The sequence below is a fragment of the Tachysurus fulvidraco genome, chromosome 3, assembly GCF_022655615.1.
Source record: "Tachysurus fulvidraco isolate hzauxx_2018 chromosome 3, HZAU_PFXX_2.0, whole genome shotgun sequence".
Classification (NCBI taxonomy): domain Eukaryota; kingdom Metazoa; phylum Chordata; class Actinopteri; order Siluriformes; family Bagridae; genus Tachysurus; species Tachysurus fulvidraco.
The window spans coordinates 15,678,423-15,705,977 of NC_062520.1; the positions used below are offsets into that span (position 1 = coordinate 15,678,423).

General features: G+C 35.1%; 2 protein-coding genes across 4 annotated transcripts; one reads left to right on the forward strand and one right to left on the reverse strand.

The window, feature by feature from the left end:
* The first annotated feature begins 416 nt into the window (after positions 1-416).
* Positions 417-14,921, forward strand: sh3d21 (SH3 domain containing 21). Of its 2 annotated transcripts, XR_007140075.1 has the most exons (18): positions 417-655; positions 1,661-1,818; positions 1,912-1,969; positions 2,239-2,351; positions 2,931-3,021; positions 3,139-3,185; positions 3,266-3,308; positions 3,953-4,047; positions 4,287-4,385; positions 4,742-4,787; positions 7,218-7,280; positions 7,534-7,651; positions 8,685-8,844; positions 9,565-9,636; positions 11,383-11,540; positions 11,623-11,686; positions 12,137-12,262; positions 12,352-14,921. XR_007140075.1 is itself a non-coding variant. In XM_047810803.1 (17 exons), exons 1-17 carry the CDS (start codon positions 652-654, stop codon positions 12,167-12,169), a joined length of 1,422 nt encoding a protein of 473 aa, XP_047666759.1. In that variant the 5' UTR covers positions 417-651; the 3' UTR covers positions 12,170-14,921. The 2 variants fall into 2 exon arrangements, 1 of the variants encoding a protein (XP_047666759.1); XM_047810803.1 differs by having other exon boundaries at positions 12,137-14,921.
* A 239-nt stretch (positions 14,922-15,160) lies between these two features.
* eva1ba (eva-1 homolog Ba (C. elegans)) lies at positions 15,161-27,184 on the reverse strand. 2 transcript variants are annotated; one of them, XM_027148977.2, is made up of 3 exons: positions 26,916-27,184; positions 16,367-16,459; positions 15,161-16,255 (listed from the first exon to the last, which is right to left on the reverse strand). In XM_027148977.2, the coding sequence occupies exons 2-3, from the start codon at positions 16,431-16,433 to the stop codon at positions 15,804-15,806; spliced, it is 519 nt and encodes a 172-aa protein (XP_027004778.1). In that variant the 5' UTR covers positions 16,434-16,459; positions 26,916-27,184; the 3' UTR covers positions 15,161-15,803. The 2 variants fall into 2 exon arrangements, with proteins under 2 accessions (XP_027004778.1, XP_027004777.1); XM_027148976.2 differs by lacking the exon at positions 26,916-27,184 and adding an exon at positions 24,201-24,522.
* Positions 27,185-27,555: the final 371 nt, after the last annotated feature.

Below are 27,555 nucleotides of genomic sequence, written 5' to 3' on the forward strand. Positions count from 1 at the left end.
TGTAGATTTCTGTTAACCGACTGTTGTTTTAATTACATCTCCAAGGTGGCTTAAATGCCAAAAGAACAGTTTTGTATTTGTCAAGTTGCTGTTTATTGCCAGATTTCTTTTGAATGTCTGGTTTTAACTGTTAAATAAATAAGTTTGTCATTTATATAAACTTCTTTCCCACAAAAAAACTTTGGTGTTTCACTAAATTACATTGTGAGCTCTTAGATTCAGTCCAGCAAATCAAGCATTTCATCTTTAACAGCATGCAGCACTGATTTGTCAAAATAAAGACTCAAGGGGTCCTGCTTCAAACTCTGAATCTTCTTAAAACTTGCTATTATGCTCATTCCAACAGAAACCTGTTTCACCTGTTTGTTTCTCTTCCTTAATCTCTCTCTCTCTCTCTCTCTCTCTCTCTCTCTCTCTCTCTCTCTCTCTCTCTCTCTCTCTCTCTCTCTCTCTCGCCTTTGTGCGTATAGACCTAGACAATCACGTCTTCTAGCTTGTCATGACTAGCTAAGAAGACTGCCTTAGAGTTAATATTTGACTAAAGAAAGAAGGACTGGGACTGTCTTTGCTGTGTTTTTGTATCTTGTGCTATTGAGTTCTGACAGAGTATATTGACACTACACCAGAGGACTCACCAAAACAATCGGTGCAATGGGTAAGTCACCGCACTTTTATGGGTGGAATCTTTTAAAATCAGATTCTGTTTGTGTTTGGACGGAGTGGTACAGTTTTTCATAGTGATTCATAGACGAAATGTCAGTTTTGTGAAAAGAATTAAACTGTAAATAACAACAAATGAATTAATATATATACAACGTATATATTGATAACTTCTGTACAACTGCCTTGGATATATCATTAACATTTTAAATAAAAGCATTGCTGTATGAAGTAGTTTGGGACCTAATTTCATATTTTTTTAATCATTGTGATCACTTACGTCACACTAGGATTTAGTTTCATAATATTATGGTATCAGGATTCAGGATCTCGAGCTGTTCCGGGAAAAAAAAAAACTATTCACAAACCTAATATTCACACTATCGATACACTTCAATCCAAAAGCTTTAAGTAAGTCAAACCTGCGCTTAGTTTGGGATTTGTTTGTGAGTAGATTACTTCTAAGTGAGAACTATTAAGTTTTGTCCTGTGGAGGTAGAACACAATAATACTGTGATGAGATTGTTGACTTTGTCGTAACTTCTATGACTCCCTAAGTCTGCATATTTCCATAATAAAACTCTAATAAAAAAATTGTAGCAGATAAGACACATGCTGTCTAGGAAAAGTTGACTTACGTGGATTTAAAATTTCTTCAGTAAATCTTACATCTAGCAAAGTCTGGAGTGAAACTCCACCTGGATTTACATGCCACATACCACATACCTTCCGGCCTGTTGAAACACATTACCTTGCAAGCAAAGCAGCTACCCATTTTGATTTGGCTGATTGTTTAATAAGTTTATTATTAATAACATTGTTTAATACACTGGTGCACAGCCTACAAGTGTGAAAAGCATATGGCATTTACTAGGTAGGAAACAGCAATTGTGGCATCAGTACAAATCATGGCACTAAAATAAGCCTTAGCACCATGCAAAGTTAAATTCTTACCTTCACTGATATATTCTGATATTCTCCATGTTCCTGTCTATGTCAGAGGTCCTGGTTTTGTTAGATTTTGAGGGGACAATGGGGGATGAGATAACAATGCATGCGGGTGATGTGGTGAAGAACGTGACACCGTCCAGTGAGGAAGGCTGGATGGAAGGAGAACTTCGGGGAAAGAGAGGCATCTTTCCTGCTAACTTTGTCAAGGTCTGATCTGTTGGTTTTTTTTTCCATCTTTGATGTTTTTTAAAGTCACATACTTTGTTCTTTCTTGCTAACTTCCAATTTCTGCAAATGCAGGAGGTGCCTGTTTACTTAAAAGGAGACAGTAAGAGGGAGCCACGAAGCATAAGACATCGTATGTATTTTTTTACAGGTTCTTTTAGTATATATACCCAACCAATCATTAAATATTTTCTACAGCATCAGCAGAATCAAGGTTTCACTTAGACCACATCCTATCACAACAGCAAAATAAGTGCTACCTATAACACAGACAGTTACAAATACTTTCAGTTTATAAAGAAGGTATGAAAATGTCAAGCCATTTGAGTTTTTCTATTTGCTTGACAGAGTGTTAGACTTTCTCTAGCTGGTTATAATTTTTCTGGTTATTTATCATTCCAGCAAAGATAATGAAGGAGCAGTGCAGGAAATGTGAAGTGACTTATAACTTCACACCACAACACCAAGATGAACTTGAGCTAGTTGTTGGGGAGATCATAGAGATCATCAGAGAGGTATGTGCAGCAGGCTTTTCACAAAGATCCTCTTGTGCAATGTTTTATATCAAAGAATTATTCAGTCTTTAGTTGATTATTTTTTCACTTGCATTATATCTATAACATAAATTATCACTATGATTGCATGTTACCAAGTCACTAAATAACTGATCTTCAAATTAGAATCTTTATTTGTTAATTGTTTATATATATATATATATATATATATATATATATATATATATGTAAATCTTTAATGATCCTGGTCTGGGTCATGGATCTGAACCATCACAACCAGTCTATTCCCCATGCACCAAACACAATTACCTAGCACTATTCTACTATGCTATACAGTTACTGGTGCCACTAAAAAAAAACACTGTTTTGTGATGTGGAAGGAAACTGGACAACCAAAATGAAAGTGAGAGCATGAAACTTAGTAAACTTAGTATTGAATCAGGGACAACATTAACCACTGTAGCACTATTAGATTGTGTAGCTGCTGAGATTTTGCTAGTACAGTTGAGAAATATTTAAGATTGTAAAGTCTTCTAAATACAAGTGTTTTTAGTATTTTTCCTGTGAATCTGCTCATAGATTGAAGACGGATGGTGGATGGGGAAAAAAGGTGGAAAAATAGGAGCTTTTCCTTCAAACTTTGTGAAAGAAATTTTTGTCTGTCCAAAAGGTTTGGTTATAGTTTTTGACATTATATTCAATGTGTGATAATTTGTTATATATTTCAATTAAAACTAATAAAGAAAATGATTGTTTGTCTCTCTTAACCATTTTTAATGATATGCAGATTTGAAGAGCAGAGCTAAACTCTCTGAAGCTATCTTCATGAAAGAGGTACATAACACAGAGGCATTGTCCAGAAGAATCTGTGGTACAAGTACTGAAATATCTTTAACAAATCTGCTTCTTTACAGGGAACACAACAACAGAGAGCAAGTATACGCAAAAAGACAAACAGTAAGTAGAATGTGTGCATTCACCAAAATCCAGCTACAGTAGTTTGTGAGATTTTATATAAGCCTGTTAGGCCTGTTCTGATGACTTAATCATTAAATCATCAAAAATGTAGCTGTATGGTACATTTACATTTACATTTACAGCATTTGGCAGACGCCCTTATCCAGAGCGACATACATAAGTGCTTAAATCTCTAACATTGAATACATTAATGCTGGTTCATTAGGTTACATACTTAAGATACCATGAGTTTAAAACATTTGTTCAAAGTTACAATGAAAAAGTGTCAAAGGTTTTTTTTTTTTTTTTTTTTTTTTTTTTGGTATGGTAATGTAAGCGTAGATGTAATTTAAAAATCATTGGGTGTCTCCTGGGACATTTTATAAATGACTGTATGCCGTTGGGGTGTTGGCTTGAACTTTTATGTCATCAAATTTAGAATGGATTTTTTATAAATCAGTGCTTCATAATTATTTTACATCTCTATCTGGTCCATAATGTGATGCATTATGTCTGTCACCATTCACTCTACTACTGGTAAATAACTAGTCATGAGCCAAATATGTACAGCAATTATTTTGGTGTCACGTCACAATGTTTTCCAGCTTGACACACTGGACATTCCTGTTTGTGTTGCCTTACAGTTAAAGAATGTTGCCAAGTCATGTTCGACTACGCGGCGATTTCTGAGGATGAGCTAGATCTAAAGAAGGGAGAAATTGTCACTATCATCAACAAGGTCTGCGTTTTAGCTTTGACCAACAGCTTGTGTCACTTCCTCCCTCATTACCTTCTTCTTAGATTGAGTTTTATATACATACTTCTGAAATTTCATGGAAAAAAGGACTATTATATAAGGGATTAATTAAGCAGTCAACATTAATGAAAATTATTTTTAATGCTTTAATTCCTCATTCATTTCTGCTTCCTTATTTTCTAAATAAGTGTGTCTGACTGCTTTTTACTTCTATCCTGAAGGTCACTGATGATGAGGGATGGTGGGAAGGAGAACTGAACGGGAGAAGGGGCTTTTTCCCTGACAACTTTGCCATGATAATCCCAATGGAGGATCTCCAAGTAAGTAGGCGGAGAAGTTCTCACACTATCACTGTGTGGGAGAACGAGAGTCTATCTACGTTATTTATAGCCTTTCACAAGAGTTTGTTTATAAGTTCAGTTTTTAGAATAATTTATTTAGAGATTACATTTGGTAGTAAGTAAATACAGCATGCTACTAATGGTTTGGTTTGTGGGCTGTAACATGGGCTTTCTGTGATTGCATTTTTCCTGTTATTTTAAACTTGTTTAATGGCAGTGAATCAGAGACATCCGTTATAATGAAAGCGGAAGTCAGGAACAAAATGTTTCCATGATGGAAAGAGCATTAAACCAAAAGAGACTCTAAATCCAGTGTTTTGTATTGCCCTTGTTAGGAAAAAAGCCAACCACCGCTGAGACGTGGAACATTAAAGCGTTCAGGTAAGACAACTGACACACATTTAAATAGCTGCTCTGGGGCCAGAGCAGCTATTATTTTTTCTGGAGATAGAAGTTCTCATGCCGAAGTGATCTTATGTAAACGTGAGCTGTTGAGCTGTTTGTCAAGAAACAGATTTACTTCACATAGGGATGGATGCTATTTTCTGATTTATAGTGTGTAATCTTAATAATAATTACCTATGGTATTTTAATGGGGAGGCATAACAGTTGTGAATAACATGTTTAGAACACTCTTTCTAAACATGCTTTTCACACTCACGCATTTGTTGTGTAAATATTTAAGCTTTATTTGAGGCTACATAGACCTACAGTTTATACAGTAAATACCAGTCTTGTAAAACAATGATCTTTTTTGCTTTTGTTCATTCCTATCCTGTAAAGAATAGAACAATAATGACTTCATACGAAGTATTTTATGATGCAGTGACTAAGATTATCTATATCTCAATCTAGAACACAATGTTAAATATGCTTGTAATCACTCTCTGGAGCACATATGTCTTTTTGAAATACATGACTAATTGTGCACACAAATGATATTTACAAAAGCACCTTCAGCAATAATAGCAGTTCTGGACCCTTTATGTCACAAGCCAATATTTTGCATAACCTAATATTTCTTAAGACACCTGTGAAATTGGTTTGCACTGGTAGTCCGAAAAAAGGATGTGAAATGCTTATAGATAACTGGCTGACACAACATGTACAGGAAGTGGTTTTATTTGAACACAGATAAGCTTTCAAAAAGTGCTAAAACACCTGTGACGTCTGTTGTATATTGTATTTCTACTAGAAAAAGAAAAACTTCAAAAAGCTCATACCTGATAAATAATATGTCTATATTAACCTATGTTTTAAATCAAAAAGCTATTCCCCATTTCTTCCTCTGACAAAAATCTGAATCTTTGCTAAAGTAGTATAAAGACGCCCACAGGATAGCGATGCTTATGACAGTTTAACAGGAAGTTGTAGGCCTGTGTGAGGTCTTATTATCTGAGCATACATGAGAAGAAAGCAGCTTGTGCAGGAAGCTTGATGTTTAAAGTGTCAGGGCAGATGCTGGAACCAAGATATTAATTTCTTTGAGAGGGTATGTACCGTCTAATGTACTGTGTAGTATTTCTCTATTATCATTTCAGTGCCTAGGTTTTACTATTTAGATGTCACTTGGTTAAGATTTTTACAACACAAATATGGACTGTGAGAATGGAGAGTGTAGACTGTGCTCCTAAATTGTATTTAAGCTTTGATATTGTATGGATAAGTAACTAACATGCCACGTGTAGGCTACTGTTGGTGGGAAATAGTTTTTTGACGTTATACAATTATTTTCTGCATTTATCCTGATTGTACATAATGCATGAGCTCAGAATTTGACCCTTTGGTTTAGTGTGACTCATTATTTGATTATGTTTTGCAATATAAAGGAATATAACTGCATGGTTATCAAATATCTTTTATATTTATGTAGAATCTTTTGTGATTCATTATTTACCACAAGCAAAATATAGAGGTACAAAGTGATTTGTGGAGCCTATTCTTAAACATGGAACACAGACACATTTCTGTATATATATATATATATATATATATATATATATATATATATATATATATATATATATATATATATATATATATATATATATATAATAGTATATTACAAGGCACAGTACTACAGTAATATATAATAATTAATGGCACTGGGGTAACATATTCATTAACAAATCAAGGAATTATCTCAGGAAAATTACCAAAATACTTACCAGGTCATAAATAATTATGAGCACAGTCACAAAGCTTTATTGATGAAATCTTATGAATATGGCAAGTGTCAAATAGTTTTCTCAGCTAATTTATTTCACCTTTCTGGTCTTATTTGTCTTATTTCACCTTTCTTTACCTAAAATGTACCAGCGTTTTTCTATTGTAGGCAAGAAAATATTGTATACAATTAATTAGAGAATCTGTTAACTCTATGTGCTATCATTAAACCACTATTCATTTCACAGTTAGACATTTTCCACAATATTTCTTCTATACGAATCATCTATTTAAACTACCAAGTGTTGTGGGAAGGCCGCTCAGTGGCCCCACTCTGGACATTTCTTATCAGTTTTTCTGTATTTATGCTAATTCGATGATGAATAACTAATCATTTTCAACACACTCGGCACATAAAGGTCTTCCTCAGTCAGTAATGAAACTATTATTATTCATATTAATAACTACTTACTAATTACTAACCCCAACCCTAACCCTAGAGACCTCTTGCACTGAATTATCTAATACATATACTTTTGCAGTTTTATGACTTTTGAAAATATCTACAACTGTCCATGGGGTTCATGCTTAATCATGCAATCATGCAACCTTTTCCATACTGACATCTAATTTTTGGTATGATAGTAAATCAAGCTCCTGGAATGGATAAAATCAGCACTGAAGCAAACACAAAGACAGAATCCAAAGGTAATATATCTTGGCTTGGAAGAAATGTATGCTTTTTTTTTTTTTATATATAAAATTCTATTTAAAGCAATCAGTGACTGTAAAGTTTAGACCTGCCAGGTTTACTCATTTATTGATTACTGATTGCTCGTTTAGATAATTGTATCCAATTGGAATTATTCATGTACATAAATTTAGTTCAGATACAATGCAAAATGTCTGTTAATTTCATTTCACTTATTAAAGCAATCACATTATTTATTTCTGTGTACAGATGAGAAGTCAGAACCCAAAGATCTAAAAAGTGATATTCCTGGAAAAATAAAGCTGCCTAGTCTTTTCAAAACCACACCACCTCCCATTAAAGACAAACCACAGAAGCCTGTATCCAAGTAAGTAAACATTTTTAACATACATATTTAACATATTTAACTTAGATTTCATATTTGAAACTATATGTGCAATTTTATACGCTAGTTGCAAACAAAAAAGTATAACCAGATTTTTTCCTGTTCTGAAAACAGAAATCTGTAAAAAAAGAATAAAAGCATTTGGCTGTGCGTTCACACTTCCTAGAAGAAATACATGCTTGGTTTCATCCTCCCCAGTTTTTAGTTTTCATATGATATAAAAGATGTGGGTTTGTGGGTGGGAATGGTGAACAAGGTTACCAAATCTGGGAAAAGAATAGGGGGAAAAAATATTCCAATAATCCAAACATAATGTCAAACAATGTGATTTAAAACAAAAGTTAATAGCACATTTATTATAATTTATTGCACACTAATAAAAGAATAATGTTTTATGTATCTGAGTAGTCCAGTGCCTCAGTTGTTGAACATAAAATTACAATTTATACAATAAAAATAATTATAACAACTGAACATATTTAACATATTTAACTTACTAAACACACACAAAGCACTAAGTCCTCCACCCTGAGGATTCTCCAGTGATGAAAAACTTAACAACTGTTACAAATCAGTGAATGAGTGAATGAGTGAATTTATCTAAACCTGTGATCTGAACTACAGCCAGAGTATCAGTTCATCAACTCCTTCTGACCAATCAGGGTCTAGGATTCAACAGCATGGTGGTATAAGAATATTTAAAAAAGAAAATATCCACACCAAAAATGGTGTGCTGGTGTTTAAAATTGGTAGCTCTGAGTTGGTTGAGCATGATGTTTACCTCATCACTGCAGGTCAGTGCAAAATTAGTAATTAGATTAGTGGCACAGCCAGGAAGCACACAGTTAGATCATGCAAAATAAAAGTCCTTAGATTTGTATTTTATTTTTCTGATGTTGTGGTGTTTCCAGTTTTCCCACTTTGTGTACACCTACAACATTACTAACATACAGTATACATTATGTAAGTGTGCCATAGAATGAGGGTGACTACTAATTGCATGTTTCTTTTTTAGGCTAAGTGATGACCAGCCTCCTGTCTCACCAAAGCCCACAGATTGTAAACCCAAAGATTCAGACCAGTTTGATGGAGTTGACGTGTCCTCTACTAAACTCAGCCATCCCACAGCCAACAGGGTCAAACCTCCACAGAGGAGACCGCCAACACACACACCTGTAAGTGTTTCCTGTACACATTACATTGACATTTGTGACATTTTTTTAAGGAAGCCCATTTTTGGCATTACTGTCTATGTTGTTGGCAGCAAGTTCTACCTTTTTTTTAGATTGTATCTGTACTGATACCATTATTTTTGCTCGGAAGCGTAGACGATAACATGAAAGTGAGAGTAAGAGTGTGTGAGGGAGAGACAGAGAGAGGGTGACCGGATGTGGGGGGTGGGGGTGTAAGGCTATACTAATAGGCGCAGTGAGTGACTCAATGCTGACTCTCTATGGGAACAGGAAAAAATGTGTTCTAAATGGTTTAGGGTATAAATATATTTCAAAATATTATTCAATGTATCTTAGAAACTGCTTGTTCTGGTACCAAAGGTTAAATAAAAATGAATTATGTGCACTATTACACTTGCAAGGACGGTAAAGTTATACATACATGACCCACAAGATCTCTATCTGAGATATTATGTTAAACATATGGGGTCTTAAAGGTTGTAGATCTGATTTAACCAGCAACTGCCAAGTGTTAGATGTTAGGTCTGCACACTACTACAGTATACGAGACTTTTCAAACATTGTGAGTGAAGCAGCATTTAGAATACAGCAATGTTTCATATATTCAAAATATTTTGCCATTGGACAGTACTGTATCATATGCCAGTACCTGCAAGTGTAAAGCTTGGGGAGATGTAATTAATCCCTTATTATTATCCGAAGGCATCCGATGACTCCAACCAAGCATCAACAGAAACAAATGGAGCCGATTCAAAGCTTCCAGTTCCTCCCAAGGTTTGAAATTACAAATTTCATCCACAACAGAAATATCTTGCCTGAATACAAAATGCTTATAAATATGCATGAAATATGATAAAACCAAAAATATCAATTAGGCTGTATTTTTCTTCCCTTAAGGCCCTCTTCCCAGTCTTTTGAGAACTTTTGGTGAATTGATTATCTGTTTAGCCTGAAAAACATTGCATCAGGGTATATTACCAACATTTTAAAAGCATTTCACTGCATGTCGTACTCTGCATGTATGTGTATGTGACGAATAAAATTTGATTTGATTTTGATTTTAAGCACAAGCAAAAATATCACTAATAATACTGGGTGTGTGAGGAAAGATTCAGTAAATATTAGGGAAAATACAGCACTTTAGGATATGTTGGATATGTTTCTATCATGAAGAGGAGGCAGAATTTTTTTTTTACAAATAAATATCTGAAAAGTGTGGTGTGCATTTGTATTCAGCTTAGATACCCCTAACTAAAGTCCAGTGAAACTAACTGCCTTCAGAAGTCACCTAATTAGTAAATAGAGTGCACCTTTGTGTAATTTAATATAAATATAAATACAGCTGTTCTGTGAAGCCCACAGAAATGTGTTAGAGGACATTAGTGAACAAGACAGTGAACAATCATGAAGACCAAAGAATACACCAGACAGGTCAGAGATAAAGTTGGGGAGAAGTTTAAAGCAGGGTTAGGTTATAAATTAATATCCCAAACCTTGAAAATCTCACGGAACACTGTACAATCCATCATCCGGAAATGGAAAGAGTATGGCACAACTGCAAACCTAGCAAACATGTGGAAGAAGGTGCTCTGGTCAGATGAGACCAAAATGTAACTTTTTGGCCAAAATTCAAAAGTTATGTGAGGCGGAACCCTAACATTGCACATCACTCTGAACACACCGTCCCCACCGTGAAACATGGTGGTGGCAGCATCATGTTGTGGGGATGCTTTTCTTCAGCAGGGAAAGGGAAGCTGGTAAGAGTTAATGGCCAGGTCAAGTCAAGTCAAGAAGCTTTTATTGTCATTTCAACCATATATAGCAGTACACAGTGAAATGAGACAACGTTTCTCCAGGATCATGGTGCTACATAAAACAAAGACAGAGCTAAGGACTTGTAAGTAGTCTTAGCCACATAAAGTGCAACCTGGTGCAAACAGTGCAGGACAAGACAAACAAGACAGACAAGACAGTGCAGGACAAAAGACAGTGTAGACAAAAAGTTACAAGACAATACAAAAAGTACAAAAAATACAATACACAAAAGACAATAAACAGTAACAGAAACAGCACGGACCCACCAGTGTAAATACTGTATGTGAATACTGAATATTCAAACAATATTTCGTGCAGTAACATTAGAATGAACACAGTTTCTTAGCAGCAGGTCGAGAGGATGGATGGAGCCACTCCACACTTTTCAGATATTTATTTGTAAAAAAATTTGGATACCATTGATCATTTTCCTTCCACTTCACAATAACGTGACACTTTGTGTTGGTCCATCACATAAAATCCTAATAAAATAAATTTTTGTTTGTGGTTGTAACGTGTCAAAATGTGAAAAAGTTCAGTGGTTATAAATACGTTTGCAAGGCACTGTAGTCAAGGTGATTAACTGTGCCAATTGTGACTATTTCAGATTTATTTAGCAGGGTAGATAATCACATTTTTATATTGCTGTAGCCCTAATGATAATAAATTATAACTACAATAATAAACAAAAAATACATCTTGTAGGCCACGGGAAATAATTTACCATCAAACAACAAGGCTTCAGCACCTCAGTATTCCACTCAGACAGAGACAAAACCTGCAGAGTTACCAACACTGACGCAGGTTCTAGCTGAACTGAAAGAACTGCGCATGGAGATGGAACTGTTCAAAACCCGACATGAGTGAGTAACATCTATAGACAGATTTTCTAGTGTAAGTCATATTTAATAATCATGAAATAAAATACTGTTATCTTTAAAACAGTACAGACATGAAAGAGCTTAAAGATGAGCTCAATGACGAAAGGAGCAAACGGATGAAATTACAGGTAAGCAACGTCAAAATATTGTAGATCAAAATAGAATTCTTTTGTTATTGTAAAATTAAAAAAATATATATATTATTAGTATACATGTATGTTCCTTCAGCTATTGTTCTCCTATTCGATAGTAGTAAAATATTTTTTTTTTTAAACAAAATTCTGACCTGTATCAGGACTGATGATATTTGATAACAACTTTAACCCAAATCATGCTCAACCTTTGTATTTTTGTTAAGAAGAAAGTATTCCTAAAGTGAAATATAATAAAATCGCATTTATATTTGTTTCATTATATATAGATTATAATATCCGTTTAATCCAGACTAAAGAAAATTTTAAAAGATCTTACTGGATTCTTGTAGAACCACATCCCCTGGGAACCTTTTTTTTTTTAATGAATCTGCAATACAACTAATAAGTTATTAGTCTGTTTATTAAAATGATCACTGTTTGCAGGATGAGGTGCAAGTGCTGAGGAGGCAGAAGTAATTACAGCTCAATAAAGATTTCAATTTGAGATTGTGGTTTTAATGTGGCGTGTTGCTCTCAATGGAATGCTGAATCAGGATTTCATGACACAGTGTGAGTTATGACACAATACTCACAGCAGTTCAGCCTTTCTGAATATATATTTACAATATTATTTACAATATATATATTATTTACAATAGGGCAAACTTCATTCTAAAGGATCTCTGAACAGCAATTATTGGTTATACGACAAGATAAATGTTTTCCTTCACAGAATATTTTTGTGACACCAAGACTTTTATTTTGGTTGCATCTTACCATGTACGCATATCATTATCTTTTTTGAAAACTTATGTAATGCTTTAAGGTTCACTCAACTAACATTGTGTAGCACATTAGTTAACATTAACCAAGTCAAAGATTCATTGATTTTAATGAATAACCTTTTATTCTCAAAATGATATACACCTTAATCAATGCTATCATTATTGAGTGAAAATAAATAATATAAACAACACTGTCATGAACCTGTTTGAGGATGTTAAGTGACAACATTAACAACTGAGGCTAAAAAAGCTAGTTAATAAGCTAATACTTATTCCTTTAGACTTGTTCAGTTCAAGTACTAATTGATATTGAAACAAAGCTCAGTTAAAAAGTTTGTTAACTTGCCTTGTAATGTTCTTGACATTAGGTTTATCAGAGCTGAGGTTTATATTTTGTTAATGTAAACCAATGCATTCATGATGTCAGTTAAGCGAACCTTTGATGTGAAGTATTAATATCATTTTCTTTACAGTTTTATAAGGTGGAAGATGTTACATCAGTGTATTTCCCTATAACAAATGTGTATAGAATTATATGATACAGAATTATGAGACTAAGATGCACTTGGCTAAAAAAATTCTTGCCTTGCTTTAGTTTGAACTGAGTTGTGTTACAGTTTTGACTATTTATTTGTGTACTATACCACACCACAAAAGCTTTCTTAGGTTAAGGATTATGCTGTCTGCTTTTACAGAACTGCACTTTTACGTTAGGATTTCATTGTGACACTAGAGCTTCATTATTAAACTTGTGAGTTTAAGGTGATGGAATAAAAGTGGATTTATTAAAATAACTAATGTGACCTGGTATCAGCCATGTAATATATTTTATTAATTAAACTCAAATTATTTGGGTAATTGGCATGGTGGAACAGCAGCTAGCATTGCTACCTCACATAGACAGAGCTGCTGACCGCATAGCGTTTTTTTTAGCTTCTTTTAAATATTTTTAAGTGCAAAAAAAAGCATGCCATCATTGGAGTGAAATTTGACTAGTATTCCTGTTTTTTTATGGTTTTCTGTGGCAATGGGTCTGACTGCCTTGCTGTTTTCCTTCTGTTCAGCCTTCATTGTGAGTGTTGCAGTTAAACTCGTGATGGCGTACATGTTCATTTCCACTGGTGTCAAACTCGTAGATTAGATATTTAGCCTCCTTTAGACAATCATTTTTGTACCATAAATATAAGTAATATATTTAAATATTGTGATCTCCATAATATTTAAATTTTAGAGCCAAAGCCTAATTGATACTTTGCCAGAATTATGTCATTATCTATATTAGCTATAGTTTGTTGTGTATGTGACATAATTGCACACAAGTGGGATAATTCTATTTATTATGCAACTTCATAAGTATTACATGCTTTATTTGTAAACAGTTTTGCTAATTGTGGGCTGTTTTGTATAGATTCATGATATAATTATATATCAGTTCCAGTTTGTATCACACCAGCATGTGGAAAAAAGGGGTGAATATGATGTCCTGACAGAATATATATGATGTCCTGCTTTATTACATTAATTTAATATCAATTATTTACATAGGACAATGTCATTTGCTGTTGAATTGTTTATACAATGCACAATGAGCTATCAGCATTTACTACTTTTTATTATATAACACTCGCATACAATCTATAAAATACCTCTTCTAGTATATCATAAATACTGTGTTAGTGTACCTGCTGACATTCTAATTAAAATAGTCTCATTTATCTGATTTGTCAGCACACTTCCTAACTGGCATGCTGATGAACACTAAATATTGCAAATGAATCTCTGAGTTTATAATATATAATTATTATATTATATATTTGAACCTCTGAGTTTATAATATATAATTATATAATTATTATATTATATATTATATAATCGGTATATAATTTATACGTAACATACAGTACACACTGAATATAACTATGTTTGCTTACTGACTTAGCTTATTTTGTTGGTCAGCGTCTGTGCCGTATAACAAATCTAATTTAATTAGCAATTTATTTAGGTAGTGCAAACTGGTCAACCAGTTGTTGTTTTTTACCTCAAGGGGGTGGCATTTATCAGTTAATTTTGTGTTGTATCAAGTAGTAGTGTAAAAGGTTCAGATGTGAACACACCTCAGACAGATAGGCCACGTTCACACTGCAAGTCTTAATGCTCAATATTAAGGGATGCGGATATATATATTCAGGAATATATATATATTCCTGAATTCGTGACACTCTGTGCAGTTACACATTGTAGACCTTTGTATGTAGATTCTCTTCATTTTTTTGGGACTGTTACAATGTATACAATACAATGTCACTGATATATGGGACACTTCCCTGCAAGACCAGCAGAGGGCAACCCTGTACGTTCTTTGGTTCTATATTTTTTTCCTTTCTTTATTTATTGGGCTTTGCTTTTACTGATTAATCATCTTATTAAAGCTCCTGTTTTCACAATGTCTTTGTCTAGCTTTTGTTTGAATCCTATGGGTTTATTAGATTCAGAACTGATCTAGATGTTGAGTATTTCTGTATGTTAGTTTTTGCTTTTGCTTTCTTTGTTCACAGGTAATGTTAATAGATTGCTCAACATGTTAAATAAAAAGTCAATTCTGCAGATGAATCAGCCTTCAGCCCTGATATGACATGTTACGACAAATGTTCCGAATGTGATTGATAACTAGCAGACTGAAGAGTAATTTCAGACTGTTTATTTGTCTATTCACAATGATGACACTGAATTAATGCAACGAAATCTATGCAACGAAATGCCAGTGTTAGAACATTTGATATTTTGTATTGAGTACTTTACAAACCCAGTTACCTAAGTTGAGCTTAAAAAAATAACAAGATATATGGTGAACAATAAAAAGTAATGATAGGTAATGAACCAATGATAGGGTGCTGATTTCAGTATAAAATGTACTGATGTGATTTAAGAATTTATTCATGTAATATAAGACTCTGCATAGCACTGACAATACTATTTACATGTAAGGCATAAAGTGTAAAAAAACAAAAACAAATAACAAGAACAAATAGACTAGTGGAATGGTGCAAATGGCTGACTGAAAAGTATAAAAACATCATTGTACAAAAACTGATTCTCAAACCTGAAAAAGCTTTATATATACAGAGAGAGAGAGAGAGAGAGAGAGAGAGAGAGAGAGAGAGAGAGAGAGAGAGAGAGAGAGAGATCAGAAAGCACCAAAATATGCTCTTGTGGAGTGAGTGTGCTTGCCACTGGTTTGCATGTGGACTTGAACACTCTAAATACATTAGAGTCCAAGATTTTCATTAAAAGTCTTGTGCTAGGACCACATTCATTATTAATAAATGTTAATAGTAATGCACCCTTCCAATTGTGCTGGTTCCTGTGCCCAGGATGTCTGGTTGTCCATTTCGCCAGATCTCCCTGATGATCCTCTCTCTCTCCTCTAAACGTTGGGCTCGTTCAAGCTCCTCTGCTGAGGTAAAAACATTCACATTTCCATCCAATGTGCTATGGTGGTTGGTCATGGGGATCTCTGTGCTGCAGTTGGTAATAGTAGCCTCCACATTTCCTACTTTGTCCTCATTCTCTTCGTCGTCGTCCTCCTCATCCTCCTCCTCATCACTATCTTCATCTTCATCATCTTCACAAAAGTCCTTCAGCTGTTTTCTCTCTGGTGTGGGTGGCGCAGGCATAGCGCGAGGCTTGCAGGAAATTCGTATTACTAACAGACAAAGGGTAAGCACCAGGCCAAAACACACACCAATAACAAAGTACAGGCCAAATTTCTCAGGATTATCTGAAAGGTGAAAATATACACATATAACTGAGCTTGTAACATACAATATACTGGTTGATAAAGTGCAATAAATCATTTATTGATAATTGATGATTAATACGAATACAAAACCTTTTATGTGAGCATATGCAGCAATGCTGTTACTCAAAAGGTCCATCTCTTTCCTTTTAGCCTCCATCCTCACTTTATCTTGAGCTTTCACACCTAATAGGTGAATACATAAACACATTAATTACATTATATAACAGCACAGGGCTTATCATGGAGACACTGGTTGTGATTAATACACTCTCGATAGGATTCCAGTCAATTACAGGGCACCATGCACATACAAATTGACCTAAAGGAATATATTAAAGCCAGTCTGCCAACCAGGAAGGAAACCCACATACTTTCACCACACAGTCCACAGTTATTCTTTCATTAGGTGTATTAACCTAATCTCACTGATTGCTGAAAAAGACACACAGACTGTCCCTGATGTGTCCCAAACACTTTAATGTGAGCGTCTCATTCTGAGCATATGGGAATGGAATTAGGGGCTTACAGACAAAAGGGACTTTAATTCAAGTATTCAATTCTTCAGACCACTGGACACAAGTGAAACATTTTAATCACGGTCATTGAGGTCACTTTTGGCTGGAGCCAAGAAAAGTACTTTCCTTTACAAAATCTCCATGAATCGTAACCTGTGTCTAGAAGGCAGATTGCTGGCTGCATTTTTATTTTTGAACACAATCCACTGACACATCCTCAATGACATACTCTTGTTTCATCAATGGATTGTTTGGTTCCATTGTGTTTTAATCCCGTTCAGGGATTGAATCAATTTCCATATGGTTAACATGCATAAAAGCAAAAAGTTTACTATTAAGAAATAAAACAACACCCTGCATAACTACACTTAGAGAGATTTTAGCTTTATTAAGCCAACATGTCTCCATTCCTTTCCCAGATCTATGATGGTAAATTTGGCTCCAGTCCAAACACACTACTAGGGAGATTACGTCACAGGATATGCAGCTTCAGGTCATGTGGTCTTACTGGCAGAGTTTTTAATAGGGGGTTATCAAGGACTCTGCTTGCTGGGCCTTACCAGATTTCCTGTCTAACCCTCACACATTTTCCCCATCAATCAGATTCACATAGAATTTCCTACTGACTTTGGCCTTTCTAACCCTACTCACTATTGTTTTCAAAGCCCCTCATTGCAGTGCATGGACAGAGAGGCACTGGGGCTCCATTATTAATTCATATGAAATGTATTGCTATGTTGTCAAGACAGCAAATATTAAGGCATCAATTCGATTCAATTCAATTTTATTCGTATAGCACATTTAACAGTGGAGGTTGTCTCATAGCTTTATAAAAAGTTTTATATGTAGCTTTATCTATACAAGTTATTATCTTACTCTTATTATATAAAATTACTCAGCAGCTTTGAAATAAAACTTTTACAATTTCTATTAGAAAATGTGTAAGTTATTACATTTATCCAACCAACCAAACAAAAAAGTTCAAAAGTAGGTAAATTTGGCCTTTCACCCTGTCTGGATCTGCTTTTCTAGCATCTGATTGCTTAGGTCCTTCGGATAAAAAATGCACAGTTAACAGACACATTCAAAAGCAAACAAATAAGTTGGACCTATGAACATTTCAGGATAAGCCAAAGCCTGAACCCAAACCTACACTGAGAACATGTAAGAGATTATAAAAGAACTATTCCAACATTCATATTGCAGAAAATAGTATATAAAAGCTCAGGGAACAATAGTGCCACAATTTTTTCAGTTGCCAGCAATGAGGACAAAAATACAAATCATAGAGCAGCAGGTTCTGTGGAGAATCAAAGTGGTGTTTTATGGTCTGGAGGGGAGCTGATGGGAACTGCCAGCACAAGTTGGTTTAACTGAGCCTTTTGGCTGTACTATTCAGATTTGGATCCTGCTGACTATTGAAAATCTGTTTCAGTTTACTCAGGGTTTACTTGAGTGAGAGGTCACTATTGCATCAGGAGAAGTGGAAATTCCAGGTAACTGAAGTCTGAACTGAAAGCTAACAAATATACAGAAGTAAAAATACAACACACCACCGTTTTTGGAATAGAACTCCAATTAAAATAGAAATGCAACACGAATGAGAAATAAATACCAAGTGTCAACATTTTAACATCTTTCAGCATCCTGTATGAGTGCTGCTAGCAGCCACACCTTCTAGATACCTCTGGCACAGAGAATCACTAAGCCTCTAAATCCACAGTTCATGATCTCCCATTTGTGTAAAAGGCCCTGATGAAGTTTCTGTTCATTGCCAGGCACCATAATTCTGTCTCCAAATCCCAAGTCTTCTGTCTCCAGAAGTAATCTGTGGTGTGGGAACCCCACAAATGACATCAGAAGAGTGTGGCCAGATTGTTGTCATCTAGTCAGTGGTGTCTATACTGGCACAGATCCTTGCCTACAACAGTGATATTGGAGGCATTACAGAATGCACAGGAAACTACACAGTGAACTATTCAATAAATTTCATTAGGTAAAAGGTCACCAGGTCCCCTGCATAAGCCCGGTAGCAAAAGCTGTATTAGTGGTTGAAGTGCTTAAACAAATTGCCATTCATTCATTCATTCATTCATTCATTCATTCATTCATTCATTCATTCATTCATTCATTCATTCATTCACTCATTCACTCATTCATTCATTCACTCATTCACTCATTCACTCATTCATTCATTCATTCATTCATCTTTAGACAATTCACTTACATGAATGTTTTAGGACAATCATAGAATAAGAATAGAACAAGGCAACAATAGAACATGAAAAACCCTCCACATGGTCAGTAACCAAAGCGCAGGATGGACAATGGAATTAGGTGTCAATGGTACCTGCTGCACCACCATACAAACATAGTAAACTAAATTTTTTTTTGTAATCAAGCTAACTATATTTCAACTAATTATAGTCAGAAAATGACATTTATATATTTTGTTTTCAGTTTCTATACTCTAATAGAAAAAACTTTACATTCAAGATCACATAAATAATGAAGGAATGAAGCTGCACTCCACAGGTCCTGCCATATTTTATTGGCTGGTAATTTTAGCTAGCGGTACCTAAATCCTGGGTGGTGCCCTGGTATCTGTAAATGGAAGATAATGGCAGTCAGAGCATTGTTTAAAGTCTAACAAAACACTCATTAACCTTCCCTGATGTTTTGCTTCAGCTTTGTTTTTCCCATGGGAAGGAAATTATTAACAGACCCCTGCTGCTCAACCTTCAGCTAAATAACTGAGGTATAGTCATGCATTTGTCTTGGTTTGACCTAATTTGCTTATCCAGAACAGATGTTGCTACAAGGTTAGAAAATAGCTTAACATTGTAATGCAATATGCCCACTCTGATCGATGATATTAAAAAGAAAGAAAACATCAACAGTAAGCTTGATCTTCACTACTAATTTATACTAATTTAATTATTAATAATTTAGTAATTAATGGTTATTAACTGATAACTGTTAAAGTTATCTTCCTCATAACAGCAATATATTAACAATCAATATAAAAAACAGCCATGACCAAGGTACTATCACTATTCAAATCAGTTCCAAGGCAAAAACAGAAAAGGTCTCGGGAAAATGCCAGTCTCTATTTTGGATGCTGGGATGTTTGCTTTGTGTGTGAAAGGAGGAGCAGCAGGGGAAGTCCTAGGACTGTCATATCAGGTGATATTTTTGCTGCTTCCCACAATAATAAGATCACAATAGCATTTCCTTCCCCTGTCTACATCCAACACGGTGCTGTGACTTTATTTGTGTGTGCTCTGTAAAAAAACGAAATATATATAGCCTTTTTTCTTTCACTTCAGACTTTTGGATTTGGTGTGAATTATTAAGTTGTCTATATATTTAAAAATATAAATATATAATTTTTAGCCATAAATTGTTTGTGGACAGCCTCGAAAGAAGATTTCTTCTCTAAACCACAGAACAGAAGCTCCCCTTTCTACAGATGCTAAAACAGAGGGCATGAATCATTCAGTAAAGATCTGACCACATGACTCCCTCATAGAGCCGTGATAGCCATAATGACTGTGGATAAGTGGAATTTATTCAGTGTGTTAGAATGGTCACTGAATATAAGAATTATGGTGAAAACTAATGTTTAGTCCTTCTTGGTATTTCTGATGCAGTGATATCACTCTCGAGCACAATGAATTATTTTCTTTATTACTGCAACCATTGAGTTGCTAAAAATATCATATTCCTACTGAGCTATTAGAATTATACATTATATTTGTCATATTATTAGAGTTTGACCTTATAGTGGAATAAAACCAGAAGATCATTCTTTGAAACGAAAGTTTAAAAGTTATACAATCACCTTGAGCCCTAAACATCCTTGTTCACTATCACACTGGAATCTGTATTAAACTTAACTGTTTATTTTAGTTGTATTTTTTTACCATGTATTTGCTGCCCTTTCCTTCTAACAAAAAAAAAAACAAAACATGAAATTGAACATGCAAACTAAGTATGGCTGAGATTTTTTAAAATCTTACATTATAATTGAGTAGCAAGAAAAAAACAAATGATCAAATGGTGTACGAATGGTTATGAACTGTTCAGCAGTAGACTAGCCATAACCACATGTAGTCTCCAATGACTTACACAAGCCAGTTAGAATCATCTGACTACCAACTGAGTCCAAAGCAACTCAATATGTAAGAAACAGCAAAATTGAAGTTCAAGCTTTTGCCTGAAACCACAGTGGTGCTGGGGGTGGCTTTCCACTCAATAAACCTGGACACATTTCTGCAACACAAGGACAGACTGTTTTACCTGCAAAAACATTCAGTAGAGGCCCATGGCAGAAGCATTAGATTCATGATTTTCATTTGAATACTTTTACAGTCCTGGCTACTACTGACTGGAGAGAATACAGATCATGCTGCGCTGGTGGTTTGTAGTGGTTCACGTACTCTGAGCTCTGCCAGTGGCTTTCTTGTGAGGGTGGTATTTCACTTGGAACCAAGTCAGACATGTGGTTGCCATCAGCTCCTTGACCCTTACACACAAGATGGAGCTGACCCTGAAGCTGCATGCCAGCTGGGTGAGCAGAGACCAAACGAATACTCTGAGACTACTCTGCTCTTTTATACACTTCTCGTCAAAAATATACAAAAACTGGGTATGCTTATATGTAACTCTGGGTCGTTAGCTTGCTTTATTTAAAGATGATTTTTTATTTAGCCTTTATTTTGCAAGGAAAAGCACATTATGGTTAAAAATCTCTTTTGCAAAAGTGTCCTGGCCAAGATAGACAGCAGCACAGTTCATGTGAAATAGCAGACATACATACGATCATACACACAAACATCATACAAATGAATCGAATTACAATAATAATAAAATGTATAATGAAAAGAGGATCAATATCAGTACATAACTTAATTAAGTAAAGCATTTACAGCCAGATGCTTCTGTCACCAAGCCATTTAAAATTATTTTATAAGCATTCAAAGAGATCAGCTCCTAGCACATCAGCTCTAATACCATATACGTGTCTAGATGAGTGCATATGAATTTTCATTGCATTCTTGTTTCTACATAGGACTTTTATGAACAGACATGTTTATCATAGGAAATTTTATATAATTTAATATCAGAAAGACCTTTTTTTATTATTATTTTTTTTTAGATTTTTACAGTTTTTATTTTTTTTAATATAATGAGTTAAACATTTGTCTTAAAATGTTCTATGCAAAGACTCTATGGATCACGGTCACAATGGATCCAGTGCTGCTCCCTGTGGGATGTTGTAGCTTAGTGGTTAACTTGTTGGGCTACTGTTTGAATGGTTGTGATTTCAAATCCCAAGACCACCAAGCTGCCACAGCTGGGCCCCTGAACATGGCCCATAACCCCTAGTTGCTCAGATTTATAAATGAGATGAATGTTAGTTGCTCTGGATAAGAGAATCTATCAAATGCCACAAATATAATGTAATGGGGAGTGAGTCTAGAATAAAAAGTGTACAGACAGTATGAATGCACACATTAATATGATAGGACACGATGCACATTTACATCTAGAAGTAATTTAGCATTGTTAACCCAAAATCAGTATATAATAGGAGGAAACTAAAGAGCTCGGTGGAAACCCATGCAGAAAAGATGCACAGAAACTCAACACAGAGAATAACCCATGCTTGGTGTCAATCTGGAAACCTGATGCTTTGAATCTGCAGAAAGAACCTCCCACCTTCCTTTGTAATAGCGTTTCTGATTTGTAAAATTATTGAAAATCTTATATCTAATAGATTTTGGTTAGTCAGCGGCTCCATGAATGATAGATCCTGCAGTCTGCCGTAATCACACTTCTAATGTGAACGTCAAAACACCTCACTACCTTTTCACTCCATGATGATAGCTAAGGATATTTAGCTAAGGAATCTTGGATAGGCTTTGCATTCCTCAGTTTTTATATCCCCATGAAGACTTGTAACCCAAATCTGACATAAATTTTCCATTAGTCAAATAAATATTTATATTTTCCCATCTATTTCACACATGTAAATGGAGTACACTAAATATTAGGAATAAGGTTATTTGTATGGTCTCTTTAGTTACATTTGCAGAGAGAATATCAGGGAAAAGTAACCTCTGGGAATGCCTAGACTCAACTTCCACAAATAGAGCATGGTTTTATAGTGGATCATTTAGTCGAAAGGGGCCACAGAAAAAAAACCCACAATAACATAATGTATTATGCATGTCTTCATATCAGTCTTCAGACTAGATTTCTTAAATGTATTAATGTCAAATTACTGGCAATGAAATAATTATTTTTATTTATTTATATCAGTAACTGCTGGTCAGGATTGCAGTGGATCTAGAGACTATCCCATGAACACTAGGCATGAGGCTGGAACACACCCTAAATAGGACGCATCACATGGGCACGCCTTTCCAGAAAACCATACAACATGGTGAAAACCAATGTGGACAAAGTGAGTGCATGCAAAACTGCACATAATAATTTACTGTGTGTTTGGATTACTGTTAATGAAGAAAAACAGTTTGGGGTAGGCTAAAAGACAGCTGTCAAGATCTCTGTTTCTGGCCACCCTGGTTTGTCACATCATTGAAATCTCACTCACTGTGTGTACAAAAGTGAGGGTGCATTAGCAAGAATGGTGCTACTGGAAGGAATTTAGACAAGCGGTTTAAGAATAAGAACAGATCTATGGGTTATTGAAATCTGCATGAAGCATGTTAAAATCTTGCACCAGAGACAAGCAGTGTGAAATCACACAGTGTTGAGGTTAGGATATGGGTGCTTTCAGAATGTTGGTTTTGGTACAAGTCAACCATTCCAAAACAAAAAGCAGATGTAGAGCTTATCTTGACTCTTTTATCAGGAAAAAAAGAATGTCAAAACAAACAGGGCATTTACATTTAGATTAAATATAAGTGTATAAAAAAGTGATGTACGTTTACATTGTCTCACCTTCTGATCATGTCTTCATATTACCATATTATTAGTTCAGACGTAGTAAAGTTTTAACACAATAATGTAGCAAGATGCTTAGCTCACACATGCATCTAACATTTTTACCAATTTCTACCAGTTCATATACATGCAGTGCTTAAAATAACATATATTGGGGCACTGTGCACTGAACTAAGAGAGATGTTGTGAACACTGCATTTACAAAAGTAGTCAAATCGCATACAATTACAGTTGTAATTTTAAATCTCTGAATTAACATCAGATTCTATGAACCAAAGTGAAATGTTTCCATGTTTTCTTTCAGAACAACAAATAATGTTAGAAAAAGGATGTTACATTCATACTGAACTACCTCTAAACACATACAGAACATTACACTAACATGCCAAGAGCCAGTAACACAATTTAAGATAAAAAAAGAAAAAATCACTCACCGTGGAATAACTTTTTTTAAATAAATATCCAGCAATTTTTTTATCCAGCAATCTAATCCCACAAATTTAGCACTCCATCCAAATACTGTAGTTATTCTCCTAATTGCAACCATCCAGCACTGTTCAATACACTCCTAGTGGAACATCCAATCCATGGTCTTCTCTGTTCTAGGTAAGCATACTTGAAAGGTTTAATTTTGCTTTCCAAGAGCCCAGAGGTGGTGACTTCCTCTAGCGGCTAGACCGTAATGACAGATTTCTCTCCTTCCAAATCGTGCCTCACAAACAGCAGGAAGAGTGTCACACAGCCAGTTAGACAGCAACAGGAGAAAAGGGGAAAAAAGGAGGAACATGTATAAAAATGGGCAGGGTTTGGGAAGAGGAGGAAGGAAAGCAGGGAAGGGGGAGGCTTTTTGTGTTGTTAAGGAAACAGTTAGAAAAAGAAAACCAGAGACCAATTAACTAAGATTTTCCACACTGAATAACATACCCCAGTACAAGGGAATGACTAAAGCATTGACTAAAATGGGTGTGTTCATGTTCAAATGTATTCTGAAATGTAAAAACACAAGCCTCCTTTGTTGTTTTCAACAAAGGCTGTATACATTTTCTCTCCATCTGCTTCAAGCAACAAGTATATCTCTGTAATGAGCAATCGATATCAGGATGAAAACACATTCAAACCAATTGTCCTATCCTTACAAGAGCACAGAAATTATCAGTAAAAATATCCTTAATAATAATAATAATAATAATAATAATAATAATAATAATAATAATAATAATAATAATAATAATAATAATAATAATAATGCTCTTCTGGCATATATTTAGAAGCATTTAACTTAACTTGAAAACCTACATAGAAGTGTTAATCTGTGCATATCCCCTGTTGCCCCCATGCAGGTTTGAGTGAGACATGAAACCTGACCATTCTTGCCTGAATTAAGGAGCTTGCATGCATGAGCAAGTACACCTTTGCATCACTCTGAGCTACCTTGCTACCATAATTTAAGCACAACCATTTAGAACAGTCTACAAAGGTCAGGAATAATTATATATGTTTTGCAAGCAAATGGTTCTTATGAAGACCATTAATTGCATTGTTTTTGTCCTTGAAATGTCCTTTCTGTAAAGCATAAAGTTAAAAGTGCATGATCTTTAATTTTATTGGTTGTAGGATTTATGATGAGACAATATTGGAATAAACACACAAGGATTATACTGGTATGGTCCTATCAAAACACCTTAATTTCCTCCTCAAAATATTTTTAGAGCTTGCAGTCAGGTTATAAAAAGAAGAAGAAGAAAAAGAAGAAGAAAAAGAAGAAAGGAGAGCAATGAAAGGCTCTAACAGTATTTTTCCATTTGCTCCAGGATAGACATTTCTGGACTTCTCCCTTCCCAATCGCATTCTAAGTTGAAGCTTCTCTTAGCTGGCAAATGTCCACTTGTCCCCAAGGCTGATTTACACTCAAGTAAAAAGCTAATGGGGAGTGTGGGTTAAGGGAGATATGAGATAGTCTTGGGGATTTGTGGGCTGTCATGGCTTACTTATCATAAACCCAATGCTCCCTTTTAAAGTCACAGAATGATTGCTTGCGCATTCCTTGTATCTTGACTCAGCTGATGAATATGGAAAGTGGTTTTTGAAAGGAGAAAAAAGAACATTATCTTTCAATACTGTCTACCTGTCGCAGTAAGAGATACAATGAGTGGTGGAGGTGGGAGGTGAAACAAGACAGTACTTGTTCATGAGGTTCCAAACCCAAGGTGAAATGAGGTAAATGCTTAACCGGTATATAGGTCTTAAATGTGGGCTTTAGTTAATAATTCTAGAGCAGCAACATATAGTGTGAACTGACTATGATAAATCACCCCTAGGTGCATTTGCATGATGCCCTTTGATGGACTGGTACAGTATATAATTCACTGTGTGCCTTATGCCCAGTGCTCCTGATATAGAATTCATATCCCCTACACTCTGACAAGTATCAAACTGTTATTGAAGATGAATAACGTAATGTAACATAACACTGCATACAATTACTGCTCTCAGGATCTTCAGTGAAAACATTTAACCTCAATGATTTGTGGTATATTAAAACAAAAAAGTTTTTACATCAGGCACATTGCACCTCTTACTGCAAACTTAAATTCTAACTTAAACTTAAACTCTACTTAATCTTTAACCATCTACTGCTCTGCAAATTGACCAGTATAATTGTATTTGCAGTGTGCACTATGAAACAGTAATAGTGGAACAATAAGTGTGGGATAATAATAACTACAAAATTCCAAACGTTTGTCGAAGGATTGCCATTTCTCTACTTAACCAAGAATGCATAAAAATGTAAAAATATAAACAAATGCTTTTTCATGACTCACCTTAACAAACATCACAATTTCAACATTAGTGCTAATGATGTGGGAGTTTTAGAACATTTTAACCCACAGCCTATTAGGACTGAGATTACTGGCTCTTTGAACTGAGTTATTTAAAAAACCCACCCAACAAAAAGATATCTCTCTACAGTTAAAACTGAATATGTCTTACATAAAGAAGCACCAGTCTTTGCCAGTTAACCTCTTTCTCTAATAAGTGCACTCTTTTAGAAACTTTTGGGTGGAACATGTGTTATTTGGAAGAGATTCTGACAGAGGAATGCAATGGCTTGGTGTTCTTAAGAACACATAAATGTGTTTTCCACTCACATGGATCCCATGTTATTGTAGAAGGAGAGTGAGCTAGTTAAGAGCTCCATGCTGATCTGCTCTCCAATGCTGTCCAATGCTCTCCAATGCTGTTTTTGGTGAACGTAGAAAGAGTCCTGGCATGACTGCTAGGAAATCGAATGCAGAAGGAGAAGTCTGTTTGGTATTAGACGGGAGGGCTAAGACAGGAAATCTCTTAGGGGGACCGATGTGGTCTGTCCATGTTCGGCAATGCTCCCATAGCGCCAAGACTGGACCAGTAAAAGACTTCAGTGTTCTTTCCTTAACTGAGAGAGGAGTGGAAAGGAGTGAAGTTTAAATGTGAGTGAGTGTGATGATGGACTGGGATGGGCAAGGGGCAGCAGGATTACTTAAAATGTTCATCACATTCACAGGCAGGCATGCTTCTCTGAAAAAATAAAGTGACGAAAGGAATACACTCCGACTAGATGTTTAAGCAAAATAAAAGGACTGGGCAAGATAAAAAAAAGAAAGAAATGAACATCACAATTAATCAAGACAGACAGGCTTATTTAACTAATTATACTGTACATGTGTAGTGGTATAAATGTTATTTTCCTGTGTGAATACCTTTTGGCTACTAAGCCAATAAAAGAGTTTAACAAAAGTTGATGCTAAA